Genomic DNA, 14,480 nt, shown 5'->3' with positions numbered 1-14,480 from the left:
CTTCCTGCCCGAGCGGGGCGGGCCCTCAGCCGGAGCTCCGGGGGCGGAGAGCGGGGCCATGGCCGGCCGGAACCCGGGCACCGAGCTGGGTAAGGGAGCGGCGGGGCCGGGGATCCCCGGGGGGCGCTGCGGGGCCCCGGGACCGGCGAGGCTGTGCCGGGCCGTGCCGGGCCGTGCCGGGCCGTGCCGGGCCACGGCTCCCCGCGCCCGGCCGAGCCTCCCCCGGGCGGTTGCGGGACCGCGTTCCTCTGAAAAGCCGAAATAGGAACAGCGCTGGGGTTCTGTGCGTGTTCTGACACATCCCGTGACGAGTAACCGGGAAGAGGCTTTGAGACTGCGGGTTAAACACGAGTTCTGTGTCACACACGGCTTTGGCTTCAGGGTTCCGAGTAGGGTCAGAGGTTGTAGGACAGCTCTGAGCCCTGGTCTTGTCCCTGCAGGGTCAGAGGTTGTAGGACAGCCCTGAGTCCTGGTTCTGTCACAAAGCTGGACCTGCAGGGTCAGAGGCTGTAGGACAGCTCTGCAGTCCTGGTCCTGTCCCTGCAGGGTCAGAGGTTGTAGGACAGCTCTGAGCCTTGGTCCTGTCACAAAGCTGGACCTGGTTCTCTCTTGCATGCTGTTCTGGTTCTCACAGAGTTCTTCCTCCCCTCTTTCTTACCGAAATTAAAACCACTGAATTTGGGCTCTGATTTGCAAACTCGAGGCTCCACCTCTTCTGATCGTTCTTGTTGCTTGCTCTCTGGGGAGTGGTAAGGATTTTCCAGGTGTTTGCAGCTGGTCTCTGGGCCTGAAAGGTGGCTGTGCCTGAGATAAGGCAGAGAAAGACTTTCTCTGCCTTTTCCTGGCTGGAGCTGCCTTTCTCCTCATTGCTGGGGAAGGGGAAGGTGCTACAGCTTCCTCAGCAAAACCCAGCTGCAGCAGTGGAATGAATTGAAGCGGTGAGACTTCCTCCAAGATGTGATAATTTGGTCATGATGTGAGTAGGTGGACAATGAAATAGAGGAGACACAGGGGTGGCCTCATGGAAGAGGGGGAGCAAAGGCCAGTTGGTGTGGAACAGGCAGGTCTCAAAGCTGGCATGAGCAGAGTTCAGGAGATTGTGGCGTCACGTGCCTGTTATGACAACAAGCACAGGCACTTTTAAATTATTAGCCTGTGGATGGACAAGTGAGAGCTGTGTTTCCATTCACTGAAGTTGTGGAAATGTTGCAGCTTTCAAAAGTGAGCTGTGTAATTGCTCTCAGATGTCCTCATTCAGGGGCTGCTTGTAGGTACAGGTGAGTTTCAACTACAGCCATCGGAAGAGCTGAAACAAACATTAATAACATAGTTGACAAAACATCAGTGTTAGGAAAAACAGCTAGCACAAAACTCTGCAAATACACTCCAGTTACTTTAAACTAGGAGTGTGTCATGCTTTTTCTTATAAATTCAAGCTTAAAATTAGTTGATGTGTGGGGAATCCAGAAGCTTGAGGGTGAAGTCAGCTCAGTTCTGATACTTGCTGCCATCCCTTCCCAGGGATCTTTGTTTAAACCAGTTGTGGTCAAAACGAGCTGGGTTAGATGTTCAGGGCAGGTGGAGGAAAGGCAATGGTGTGGCTGTCACCATGTTTAAGTGGCAGCTTCTAGCCTCTGCCTTATGCTGGCTGCTTTAAAGAGAGAACTGCACCTGCCTGCCGTTTGCTCTCCTACTAAATACATATCTGAAATACAGCAGCATACTAAATTCAGCACTTAACATATCTTAGTGCTGTGCCTTAGCTGGTAGCAGTACTCAGAAAGAACAGGGTAAACCCTTACCTTTATCTTTCACGGTTGCTAGCAATACTCACTGCTTTTGTCACTTCAGCTTTTGAAGTTTTTACAAACCTGTGCCAGCAGCTTTAATTCAGGTGATTTGCCCTGTTTCCCACACAGCTTTGTGCAAAATTAGAGTTTTCTAACAGGGACATCTAGTGGTAAAATGTATTTTACTTAAAAATATATTGTTTGTGTCCATTTCTGTTTGTGTGCTTGCTACGTAATGTTGGTATCAAAGCAGGAGGTGTCTGATGTTTCCATTAGAGAGGGTCTGTTTGTTTATCACTGACAAGCCAAACTCTTCACAAATCATGGCATGTAGTGCTCTCCTGTGTGATTTTTTAAAAAATAAATACATTTTTGTAAAATTCCTTGATTCTTCCCTCCTTATCTCCTTTCCTCGTATCCATCACTGTGCCTTAGTAGAAGAAGAACTAAAGAACAGGTGTATGTTCCACAGATGAAAAGACCCTGATGTGCACAGTCAGAGGCTCACCAGCCTCATACACTGATACATTTGCTATCCAAGAGTGGTGCAAAGAAGCTGGACAAAGAGTTTTACAAGTTTTCCATTCCACAAGGACTGTTTGCACAGCTTGTGTGCTGGGGTTCACCACGATGCCTGCAGGGATGGGAATGAATCTGCCTCTCCTGCTCTGCTCTGCAGGGCCCTGGGTTATAACAGCCCAGATGTTTACTGTTTTGTCATGCTTCAGAAGAGTATCAGCTGCAACTTTTAATGTCACTTCACAATGAAATATTGGAACGTATCAGTGAGTATCTGTTTTGGAAGGGAAGCTGCTTTGGTTTAACTGTGGGGTGCAGACACCTGGGGGCACAGGGACCATCCCCTCTGCCCAGCACTTGGAATGAACATGGAATATTTGGTCCAGTTTCTCTTTCCTGTGGCATTCACATTCTCTGAAAAAATCCCTTCACCCAGGATTTTTCTCCTGAGAAGCTGAGAAGCCTCAGAGAAAAGGAAAACAAATTCTTATTTGTTTCTCCTGTGTTGTGTTCATGTGGAATGTGTTTGGAGATTGTTTACCCACAGGTGATTGTTTCATTGGATTCTGCTGTGAGTTGTTTTCACTCTTTGGCCAATCAGGGCCAAGCTGTGTCGGGACTCTGGAGAGAGTCATGAGTTTTCATTATTATCTTTTTAGCATTCATTAAGTATCCTTTCTGTATTCTTTAGTATAGTATTCTTTAATATAATATAGTATTATAAAATAATAAATCAGCCTTCTGAGAACATGGAGTCAGATGCATCATTCCTGCCTTCGTTGAGGCATTCCCAGCAAATACAATACTTTCCAACAGGAAAGAGAGATTGATAAAACTGTCACAGCTTCAGCTGAGGCACAGCACAATGGGGCTGGGGCTGGAGTGCTTGCTCTGTGAGGAAAGGCTGAAATATTTCCTGGTTTAGCCCAGGAAAATGAGGGAGAGGAGTTCATACTGGATATGAGGGAAAACTTGGGGCAGAACAGTCAGGTGCTGGGACAGGTTGGGCTCAGAGAGGCTGTACAATCTCCATCCTTGGGACTCTCAAAACCCACCTGAATAAAGCTCTTAGCAGCCTGGTCTGACCTCAGAACTCATGCTGCATTGCACAGGAAGTTGGATAATTGATCTTTGAAGGTCTTCCAAATTATTCTACAATTATATGCTTTATTACCTCTGTGTGTCTATGTATGTCTGAATATATATATATATACACACATTTCTGTATGTATTCTGAGCAATGAGTCATTAATTACAGTTGTTTTGCAATGTTCTTAGATTCTTAAAAAACCCCATTATCTATCTGTGTTGCTCTGACCCTCTAGCTGAAGGGCCAAAAATACATTAATTATGTTTCAATTTATATATTTTTAATTATAGCTGGTATTTCTGAGCCATCTACATGTGAGAGCTAGCTTGTTGGTAAGTGGCATTTAGATAATGAAGTATTACATCCCTTTTCAAAACAGCATAATTCTGTTCTAATATATTAATAGCTGGTTTTAGTCTGTACTGTGGCTCTGGTTCTTCACTGTTCTAACACCTTTTGAATCTGGTTGGTAATTTTAATCAAATGTGAAAGACAAGTAGATTGTCTTGAAAATAAGGCGCTGGGTGGAGTGACCAAATCAGTTCTTTTGTTGAGGGAAAAGCAGGTACAGATCAGAAATTACATGACTCTTCATTGCTACTGTTTTATTTTGGCCTTTATGGCAGTAAAGGAGTCCTGTTTTACTCATGGGTGTAAGGGAACAACAGGGGACTTGGGCCTGCAGGAAACCAGGTCCTGATGTTCTGTCTCTCACTTCCTGAGAAGTTGGTGGTTCCCGAAGTGCTTTGGAGGAGGACACCATGATCCATTTTGTGTGATCCATGGACAGCCCTGTGTGATTTCACCGATGGCACAAGGCAGAAGAGCTGATTTCTAGTTCAGGGCTCATGCTTTGAGTATCTGGATGCTGATAACTTGGAGACTGAACTTCTGTCATATAAAAGAAAGGCTCACATGAAATTGAGGATCTCTTGGTCCATATCAAGTGTCGCTCTGGAAAAATAATATTAACTTCTGTCTTGACAAAGCTGAGAACCCCCAAATCTCTAAACATCTTACATGGTAAGACAGCTGTAACAAGACCTGATCCCCAAAGCCTTTTCTCCCCTTTCAGTGGCTTTGCTCAGCTCTGTGTGGCCAGCTGGGGTCAGCCTGCATCCAGCTGAGCTCCTCCCTTCTCCAGGGAAGGTTCAGGACACAGTTTGAGTCTCTCCTCCCGAAATAACAGCTTTCATCACTTCCCTTCCCCGTTTGATGGTGTGCTCATGGTAAGAGCAGGAGCACACATGCTGTCTCTGGCACACAAAATGAAATAACCACTTGAGGGGGGCAGCTCCTTTTGGGAACAGTGCTGCCTTAAAATGCTTGTGAAACTATTGCCTCAGGCATTCTTGAGCTTTCTGTTTCACCATCTGAAGGGATGCCATCAACACGTTTTTTTTAAAGCTTCTCTAAAGCTTAGTCTGTTTTATGAGGAATGTGTTAGGAAGCTTAGATATTTATGTAATTATCCTAATGAAGTGGTTTTATTTATTGTTTTCTGAGGAAATGCTCGGTATTTTTGGATTCGTGTTCTTCAAAGAGAGGAGATGAATTTCCTGTTAAGGAATTGAATATGATTTTTTCAGATGTCTTCAGAGAAAAAAGTGAACTAGAAGAGTGATTACAGAATATTGGCTAATTAGCTGTAGTGTAACTGCTTTAATTACTTTTATCCCTGAAGCCACATGACTGTGCAGATGACTAGCAGATGACTTATTTAAAAAAAAAAAAAGACATGTTCACACTGCAAGGTTAATGAGCCTAATTAAATATAGTTTTCCTTAGCCAGATACTAAATCATAAAGCTTGGGGGAGTGAGGGAGGGGGAGAATCCAAAGGCAGTCAGTTCTATTTCAAAAAACGGTTTTATTCTGATATTTAATGAAAAAAAGAGAAAAGCTGGAATTATGAGGGATTTTTCTGAATAAAGGCGCTTAGATCTAAAGATTTGATGAGACCTCACATGGCAAAATTTGAAAGTCTATTTAGAGACAATTATGCTGAGACATATTTGTTTTCACTTACCCATTGCTTTAATTAATGTAGGAATGGGCTTGAATAAAAGGTCTGTGTTATATGGAAGTCTCCATCTGCTGCTGCACATTACCAGAACCTTTGTCCTTCCTTGCCGTGCCATTTTTATTGCACCATTTTATTTCCTGTAGTAAAAGCTGCATGATGTCTCACATTAAGTTGTACAGAAAGGATGGAGTTCTGATTTTTTGTTAAATTATTCCTTTTTTTTTTAATTTTCTGCCTGTGCACTGTGGTTTGAGTTTCCACACTCAAAAAAAATACTTGGAGATCCACATTCTGTGGTCTTGCAGGGACTCTTGCATCCCATGCAGAAAAATTAGATATTAGACATTACTGAGTTGCCATGTGTACTTTTGTGACTAGCCTTGAGTCCCTGAGAACAGAGGGGAAAATGTCTCAGACAGTGAAAAGGACTTAAACCAATGGATTTTGTCATATTTGCAGAGAACAACCAGTCAGCTATTGCTGATCAGCTGATACTTGGTGACTTTCACAGGTGATTTTGAGCAAAGCAAAAGTAGTAGCTCATTTCCACTTCCACTCTCCTTCCGCACCTTTTCTCCCGTTTTTTTTTTCCTCCAAATGGATTTATAGTTGATTATTTCCTTTAAGCTGATTTAGTGTGCAGGGCTCTAACATCTTAAAAAAATTGCTTAGACCTGAGTCAGGATGCTCAAGAGTCTTGTTGGGTAGATACAACAGCTTTATCAGACTGAATCCTCTACCAACAATGGCTAATGAAGAATTAACCTACTCATGGGAAAAAATTGTGTCATCTCATTTAAATTTTCATCTCAAACTTGAATTTTCCCTAACAGACTGGACACTATCTTCACTGTCTTCACTTCTTCACTGTCTTCTTCTCCCAAATAATTGTTTTTATAAATCATTTACTACTTGCTTTTCCTGGTTGTTTCAAAAGTGTAGAAAGAACAGGTTAGAGCAGACCAGCTGAAAGAATCCTTATTAGAGAGGGAGAAGCTGAGTTCCTCACCTAAACTACTTCCTTTGGTTTTAGAACATTTTCCAAAGGGGCTGAAAGGTCACCATGCACCCAGAAGGGTTCAAAAGTTATTATAATAAGTGGGATTATGATTAAATGATGCTACCTCAGCGCTTGGCACACGTGGCAGAAGAATCATAACACAGGGATTGTGTGTCCCTCCTCTATATATTGATTTATGTGTGTTTTCCTTCCACGTGGATTTTGTCAAATATATCCTGATAAGCAAAAAAGGAAGAAAGTTGTAGCCATGGTTTTTTTAGCAATTTTTTCTCACCTGCTTTCTACAAATCAGCTGAGCTGAGCTCCTTGTTTTGGGGACAGAATGGATAAACCCCTGACTTTGAACTTGGAAAGAATAACAAGGGTTTGTTGTTTGACTTGCTTGCAACTTTCCAAGCTCCCCCTTTTCCTTGTTGCCATGCAGTGAGTCTGATGCTAAAAAAAAAAAAATCCATAAATGCAATCTTAAAAAAAAATCCATAAATTCCTTAGGATCCCTTTGAAATTCCTTCTCTGATTTATTTGTTCTGCTTTTAGCTAACACTTTGTGGGTACCAGTCACTAATAGTTTGTATGTGGTAATAAGACAGTGGTAGCTTACTTATCCTCAAAACAAGATTTTCTTCAGCTGTTTCATGTTGTCCTGCATTTCCTCTGAGTCATCTTTACCCTAAATTGGTTTTTGAAAGTCTAGGAAAACAAGCTTTTATTTACACTTACTTTGGCTAGTATATTAGTTTTCTACATTTTTTTGGCTATTAAAGCTATTCAGTAGGCAAAAAAAAAAGTATAAGATTTCTGTACAAAATTAGTGATTTTGTCTACCAGCTTTTTTTTTTTAAGTTTTAAACATTTTTTTAATCAATATGCTCAAGGGAAATGCAATTTACCACCGTAGTAAAGAAGATTCATAGAGTGACTGCTCTTAATAAATTCAGTCACCCAGAATTATTATCTCCTAGTACCTGTCTATGCCCATGTCCATATTCTGACCTTAACTGGGGGTGATATTTGATGATTGATGGTGGTGATTTGCTGATGATTGGTGGTTAATGATTGTTGATGTTATTTTCAGAGTGTTTTCATGGAATGCTTGTAGGATCGGTATTTGAAGAATTATTTACATTTTGAGATGTGAGAGATTTTAAAGATGCTCCAGTTTTTTTTTTTTTCCTGTGTACTCTCATATTAAAATTTACACACTAGATTTACCATACTAAGCAGAAATGTAAAGATTCAAGAGCCTGAACCCTCACTTCTCCTTTTTCAGTCAGTTACCCTTTGTTAAGCAGTGGCAAATAATTGGTTCTTGTGGCTCTGGACAGTTTCATTATTTTAGTACAAGCTGTGCATCTGCTGCTCTTTGGGAATTCTGGAATCTAGAAACAAGCCATCAAGCAGTGGCAGAAGGCTGTTTTGTAGGGTTGTTTTTTTTTTTTTTTATGCTACATGTGTAATAAATTTATATTTAAGCCTACAAGACAGTGTCTCTGTCTCATCAGCACTCAGTTAATCTACTTGTAATGGCACACAGAATATGGTGTGTGAAATATCCAGTTCACAGATCATCCCCTAGCAGAAGCTGAGGTTATTTTGGACTGGTGATAAGCACACAAGCCATTAGAAGGACATGAAAGCACAACACTCTCTTCAGAGGCTCCAAACTTTCTACAGCTTTCTTCTGAAGTACCACACCATATATTAAAAGAACACAGAAATAGATGAGGCTTTATTTTTTGTTTGTTTTTTTATCTCTCCCCAGAACTTGGCTGGATCTCAAAAGTGTATGTGAATCGACCTGCAGTGGTGAGGCATGCAGAACAAATTAAAAAATGGAAAACTCTGAAAGGTAATTGGCAAGTAAGTGCTCTTCTTATGCATTCTGTTCCTGTATTTTTAAAGCAGTCACTCTCCCTCTCCAGGCTGTAATATTGAATTTTTTTCAAGATACATGTAAACTTAAAAGATGTGCTTGTCCATGTCTTATTTTAGTAATTTGTATTTGATGATGATGGGATGGAATAAGGTGATGCATTTATCCAAACAAGTTAAAAACCATATAACTCATGACTGGCAAAACTGCAAATGGATTTAAGTCATCTTTATTCATGAGTGGATTAAATTGTGTATTACTATCCCTCCACATTTATTCTGTTTTCCAGACAGACTTCTCTGCATGCTGCCTTCTTATTTTTTAATTTTAAAGCTGTAAGATATGATCATGGTCCCTGTCAAATTTGACCTACCTGGATGATTTTTCTTTGCTTAAACATTCTCAACGTGTGTGATTTCATTGCTTAACGAGTTTTTTTTAGCTAAAAATCAAAAATCCTGACTGGCTGTGGCATTTGGTAGGGGGAAGGAGCCCACTAATGTTAGGAAACTGATTTTCAGCTGCTGAGATAAGGTAAATGGTTGGTTATTGTCCATCTTAGTATAAAAAGACAAACTTTTTCTCCATTCACCAAGCAGCTGTTCTGCAAACAATGCTTGGGATGCCTCCTCTCTGCACACTGAACAACTTGTTTATAGGCAAGAGTAGCTGAAAAGCAGGAGGAAGGAGATGTTGAAGGATCAATCTTAAGAGTGGAATGTAACAGAACAAAGCAAGAATCATTTAATTATACTCAGTTCTTTAAAAAGTTGCTCAACATAGTTGAACATTGTGCAGCCATTCTGAGGTGGCTGAACCTGTGTTCACAATGAGCACAGATTTTGGGATTACAGTTTGGGGATAATTTCATGTAGGAGTAAGGTGCTGCTGGAAGGTGATAGAAAAGAGTTTCCTGCCAGCTTTTCCTTCCTGAAAGTTTGTGCTTTGTGTGTTATGATTAAATTTTAAAAAATGGAGATAAACAGAGGAGATTTAGACACCAGCTCAGCATTTCTTTAGAGTTTCTTATGATGCCTTGTGAAGGCTGAACTAGGACAGAGACTGGACAGAATTAAAGAATAAAGCAGGGATTTATTAAAAGGCCTCAATGGATCCACCTTGGGCAGCACAACAGCCCAGCCAGGGCTGCACCCAAAATGGTCCCAAAATGCACGAATGGTCATGGGGTCTCTCACTTTTATAAGTTCTGCTCCATTTGCATCTTGGAGTTCATTGTCCAATTGCAGCTTTAGCCCATGAAGCTTTAGCCCAATTCCAGCTTTAGCCTATTCAGTCCCATCCTGCTTGTTTTTCTCTCTCCAGCCCACGTTGTTTGTGCTCTTGGGCCTGAGATTTGGATCATTTGTCCTTGGTCCCCAGCTGGAGCAGGAATTTTGTCTCCCTGCTCTGTGCACAGAGCTCACCATCCTGTACTGTGAAGCTCAGAGCTCCACGCTAAAGCAGCACAGAATCTGAAAAATATAAGAGCTGAAACCTGAGGCATCACTTACTCATAAAAAGTTACTTGATACCAGGTTTATCAGCTCTGATTTGGGAAATAGCATCAGTGAGCAGCTCCAGATGGATAACCATGGCTATCCTCAGGTACCACAGGTGCAGTAATGTAAAAACAAAGTCTTTTGACTGAGGATGCCATAAATAACAAATACAGAGAGCTACTGGCTTTGATTACAGGGACTCATTGGGAAGAAAGGGATTTTGTGTCACTCCCACAACACAGCTGGAAAACAGATGTTTATTCCTAACACTTCTCCCCTCTCCTATGTAGAAATACAGGAAAGAAAACGAAAGAAAGAAACTGAGAAACACAGAAACCCAAGCAAGGCTTTACTTTGAAGGGTGTCAGAAGCATCTCTCCTCTGTTTGAACATTGTCACAGCAGGGCAGTCATGTGCTGTTTTCTTAACAGAGCTGATTTTGAACCTGTACATGTTTGAATGTGAGCAGCATCACAGATCCAAATCCTGTAGCCTGTTTCCCAAAATACCCAATTGGAAAACCCTTTTAAAAAGCCTGAAGTTTATACCAGTTCTTGAAACCCCCTGACTACATCTGTCTTGATGACTGTAATTCATGTCATAGGAGAGGAGATAAAAATTCCCAAAAATTCCCTCAAACAGAGGATAAAAACATCCAAGTAAAAGTAACATAAAACTATTTCTAGTTTCAAATAATTATAGGATGAAAGGAGGAAGCAGAAACAATCAGTCAGGCTTAGATTAACTGAGACCAGTGATGGTTCATTACCCCATTGCCATTGCAAACTGTCCCCCTGTACAATTGTCCTGTAAGAGAAGTCAGCTTAGAGTGAAGCCATTGCTGTAAATGAGCATTTTCTGGAAGACCTTCAACAGATAATTCAAAATAATGTCTTAAGCTCAATTTTTGTTCAGCAAAAAAAAAAACCTCATAAAATTTTTAGTTATGCTTCTGTTCCAATCTTTGATTAATAAGTCTTTTAAAATTCTGAAGCATTTCCATCTAAAGAGTGCTTTAACCTTGTCTCTTACCTCTTGCTTTTGGGGCTTTTTTTTGCACCAAAATTACAGATGTTTGTTATTCCTGATTCACACAAAAAGAAGTGGATCCTTTTGAGATCCTTTTGAGGAAGTATCCTCTGTATCATTAAATACTGCTGAAGACATGAAGAAATATCTGCCAGCCTGTCTATCCTAAGCTATTATTTGCTTATATGTTACATCCTATACATTTCCCCACTGTCAGAGTGAGAGCCAGGATCCTGATTCCTGCACTTCTAAGGCAGTTTGGCCTTGGAAGTGCAAAGAGAAATGCTCCATTCCTTGCTTTGTTCCCTTTGCAGGCAGCCTGGCTGCTGAAAGCTGTCACCTGCATAGACCTCACCACTCTCTCAGGTGATGATACTCCTTCAAATGTTCAAAGGCTGTGTTTTAAAGCAAAGCACCCTATCAGAGAAGATCTGCTCAAAGCCTTGGACATGCATGATAAAGGTATGGTGGCTTTTGGGGTGTGTATTTTCTAGAGGAAATGTCTGTGTTTCCTCATTATTTTCTCACTTTTCGGAAAGGACCTTGGTCCACTGCTTGAAGTGGTGTGGACCAAAGAGAGATCAGGCCTCTGACTGAAGCCTTACACATAAAAAATCAAAGATCAGTCTTTTTTTAAAAACTTGGATTTATGGACTCTTCAGACAGCTGAAGTATAACATATGGGGTCAATTATCTGAGAGTTGGAGAGAGGAGCACTTTAGCTAGAAATGCAGGAGGGCTGCATTAACATAAATACTGCTCAGTTGCTGCTGGGCTCAGTCTGGCTCCACAAGTAAGAGCAGAGCTTGGCAGTGCCGTTTCTCTTGCAGCAATTTGCTGATCAAGCATAACTGTGATCAAGTCTTAACTGAGTGTGTTGGCATTAAACTGTGAGTCTGTCAATAAAAACTTTGGAGTTTTAACTCCTGCTAATGCAGACTTGCTCCCAGGGTCTGGTGAAGGGATGTGAGGGAGGAAACAGCACAAGAATTACCTGGACCATTGGAGCAATATAACAGACATCCCTGGTGTGCTGCTTAAATCCTTGTGAGAACACAGGAGTGGGAGGTGAGGACAATGCACATGTGCTCATGGAGAGGGTGGAATTCTCTGTATGAAAAAGGGAACTGTGGCTTTTGCTTTTGCAGGTATCACTGTTGCAGCAGTTTGTGTGTATTCTGCAAGAGTCTCTGATGCCGTGGACACCCTCAAAGCTGCTGGTTGTACCATACCAGTGGCTTCAGGTAAGAGTTATTTGAAAATATCCCATTAAATAATCTGATGCTATGAAATACATAGAGGAATCCAGAAGTTTGGACTTGTCAGGGAGTAAGGTGAAAAGGTAACAGGTGGAAGGAAAGGAAAGGAATGGAAGGAGGATTTTCTTCTGGTGTCATCTTCTCTTGTCTTCCAACTTCAAGCTTATTAGGAATGCCAAGTCTTTTTGCTGGAAGCTCTTCAAAGAGACCTTTAAAATATATCAGTGTTTTTCTCACCTGGACAGAAGAAATTAAGATAGAGTGCTGAACAAGTATCAGTATACACTAAATAGATGATGATGGTGATGATGTGAGTTCTAATAAAGGTTTATTTTCCCTATCATGTTTAGCTTCTAAGTGCAATCCTGTGTCAAGGTTTAGCACAAGGCAGCAACTGTGTGCCACACTCACTCATACAGCCACTTCCAGGATGGAGGGGAAAAGAGAATTGGAAGAGTAAAAGTGAGAAAATTTGTGGTTTCACATAAGAGCTGCCTTTTTGTGCACTCCCAGCCCACTCACCAAGAAAAGGCCTTGACTCTGTGCTGGCACTACTCTGCACTTACCAAACCATCCCTGGAGAGCCAAGGCTGTTTCCTGCACAAACCCAAACCAGCCCAGCCACAATGGGGATAACTATCCCAGCCAAAAGCAGCACATCCTGCAGGCTGACTCCAAGGAAGCTGTGAGCAGAGCCAGGGGCTGTTGCCTGCTGAGCAGCCATAGGTTCAGGACTTTCACACCCAAAATCTAACATGGTCAGCTCTTCTCCAGTCATCACACATGAGGGACAAATCCTGAATGTGCAGGAAGCAAGAAGTACAATCGAAGAATTGCTCAGGTTGGAAGGCAGCCCTGGATAAGATCTGGTCCAACCCCCTGCTCAAAGCAGGGGCTGACTTTGAAGTTAGATCAGGTATTTAATGCTAAGAAACATGTGAGTTTTCTGTTCTTGTTTCATTGTTGTGTAGGGGAAAAATATGTACTAAATGCATTTATATGTCAGAGAGGAAGACAATCTCTGACAAAGCCATTATTTTTTCCATTTCCAAAGTTACCTTTGATTTTTTTACTTAACCATCATAAGCATAATCTTAAATGGAACCCATTGAAAGCAATTTTTGCTATATTGTGATTTAACCATTAAACAACATTATTAAGTGATTTAACCATTAAACAACATTTAAGTCAAGATACTACTTAAAAGAATTGGAGAAAATTAAAAATTTATATATTGCTTCATATCTGAGCTCACTCCTTGTTTGCTCAATCTGCTGGAAGCAATAGGTATTGTGCTTTTATCTAGGGTGTTCTGGAAAACATCAAGGCATGTGAAAGATCTTTTCACAAGATGCACTTGCCTTGCTGGACATGGGTTTTTGAGGGTAGAGCCAATGTTTCTTGTGGATGAAGAGACAGTAGGATGAGGTGCCTGTAAAATTTTTAAATTAAAAATTTTTAATTTGTTTAATGGCAACCATTAAACAAAAAAAATAACGTTCAAACTTTTTGGTGCATTACTGGTATTTTCAATTTTATGGTCAATTTCTAAAACTGTAACACATTCATGAAACATTTCTTCCTTCTACCTGCACCCGTTTCATGCTAGTGGCTGCTGGGTTTCCATCTGGACAAACTCCTCTGGAGACCAAACTGGCTGAAATAAGGCTGGCAGTGGAATATGGGGCCCGAGAGATTGACATTGTCATTAGCAGGAGTCTGGTGCTGACTGGCCAGTGGGAAGGTAAGTAAAAAAAAAAGTTCCTATGGCAAAGAACCTAAACCTTTCTATATGCACATGCAGGGTCTGTCTTTGTCTCTCCATCAATTCTTGAAGTTTTTGATTTTTCCCCTCAGAGTAATCTGGGACTCTGAGCTAAATAAAAACTATTTAATAAAATCATAACAAAGGGTTGCATTTTTTGAGAGGAATCCTGTTGGAAGTTGTGGCAGGCTGGGCCAGCAGAATGACTTTGTGGTTTGAAAATTCCCATCTATTCCCTCCGTGCCTTGAGAGGATTTTGTGTACAGCATTAAAAAAAAAATAGCAAGTAAAAGACTAATTATTTGAAGAGTTTTGTTAGAAAGCCCAAGGGGCTGCTAATGTAGATGATACCTTTTAAAATATACATGTTTCATTTCTTGAGGAAAACACGTATTTTAGTTGTTTTCTTTTTGCTGAAAGTTGAGGGAACAAATTGACTGTTCATATTATTATTGATGTTCTGGCATCTGTAGACTACTACTAATTAGTAGGAACAATAATGCTGAAGATGGTTTTTGCTCTAATTGCATCCTTAATGTACTGTGAATGGCTTGCCTTAAGTGCTGACAGTGCTCCTGTAACTAATCTCCATATGAAGGTGGACACATCA

The 14,480-nt window shown here is 41.1% G+C and overlaps 1 protein-coding gene across 1 annotated transcript in view; it reads left to right on the top strand.

Moving 5' to 3' along the window:
- The first annotated feature begins 6 nt into the window (after positions 1 to 6).
- Positions 7 to 14,480, top strand: part of DERA (deoxyribose-phosphate aldolase) — a 47,908-nt gene continuing 33,434 nt past the window's right edge. The window contains exons 1-5 of the mRNA XM_066549895.1: positions 7 to 89; positions 8,208 to 8,305; positions 11,161 to 11,308; positions 11,995 to 12,090; positions 13,715 to 13,849. Coding sequence (XP_066405992.1) covers positions 59 to 89; positions 8,208 to 8,305; positions 11,161 to 11,308; positions 11,995 to 12,090; positions 13,715 to 13,849 — 508 coding nt within the window. The 5' untranslated portion in view covers positions 7 to 58. The remainder of the gene's footprint in view (positions 90 to 8,207; positions 8,306 to 11,160; positions 11,309 to 11,994; positions 12,091 to 13,714; positions 13,850 to 14,480) is intronic.

This window comes from Molothrus aeneus, chromosome 5, assembly GCF_037042795.1.
Source record: "Molothrus aeneus isolate 106 chromosome 5, BPBGC_Maene_1.0, whole genome shotgun sequence".
In the NCBI taxonomy this organism is placed as follows: domain Eukaryota; kingdom Metazoa; phylum Chordata; class Aves; order Passeriformes; family Icteridae; genus Molothrus; species Molothrus aeneus.
This window is presented reverse-complemented; position numbering and strand designations above follow the sequence as displayed.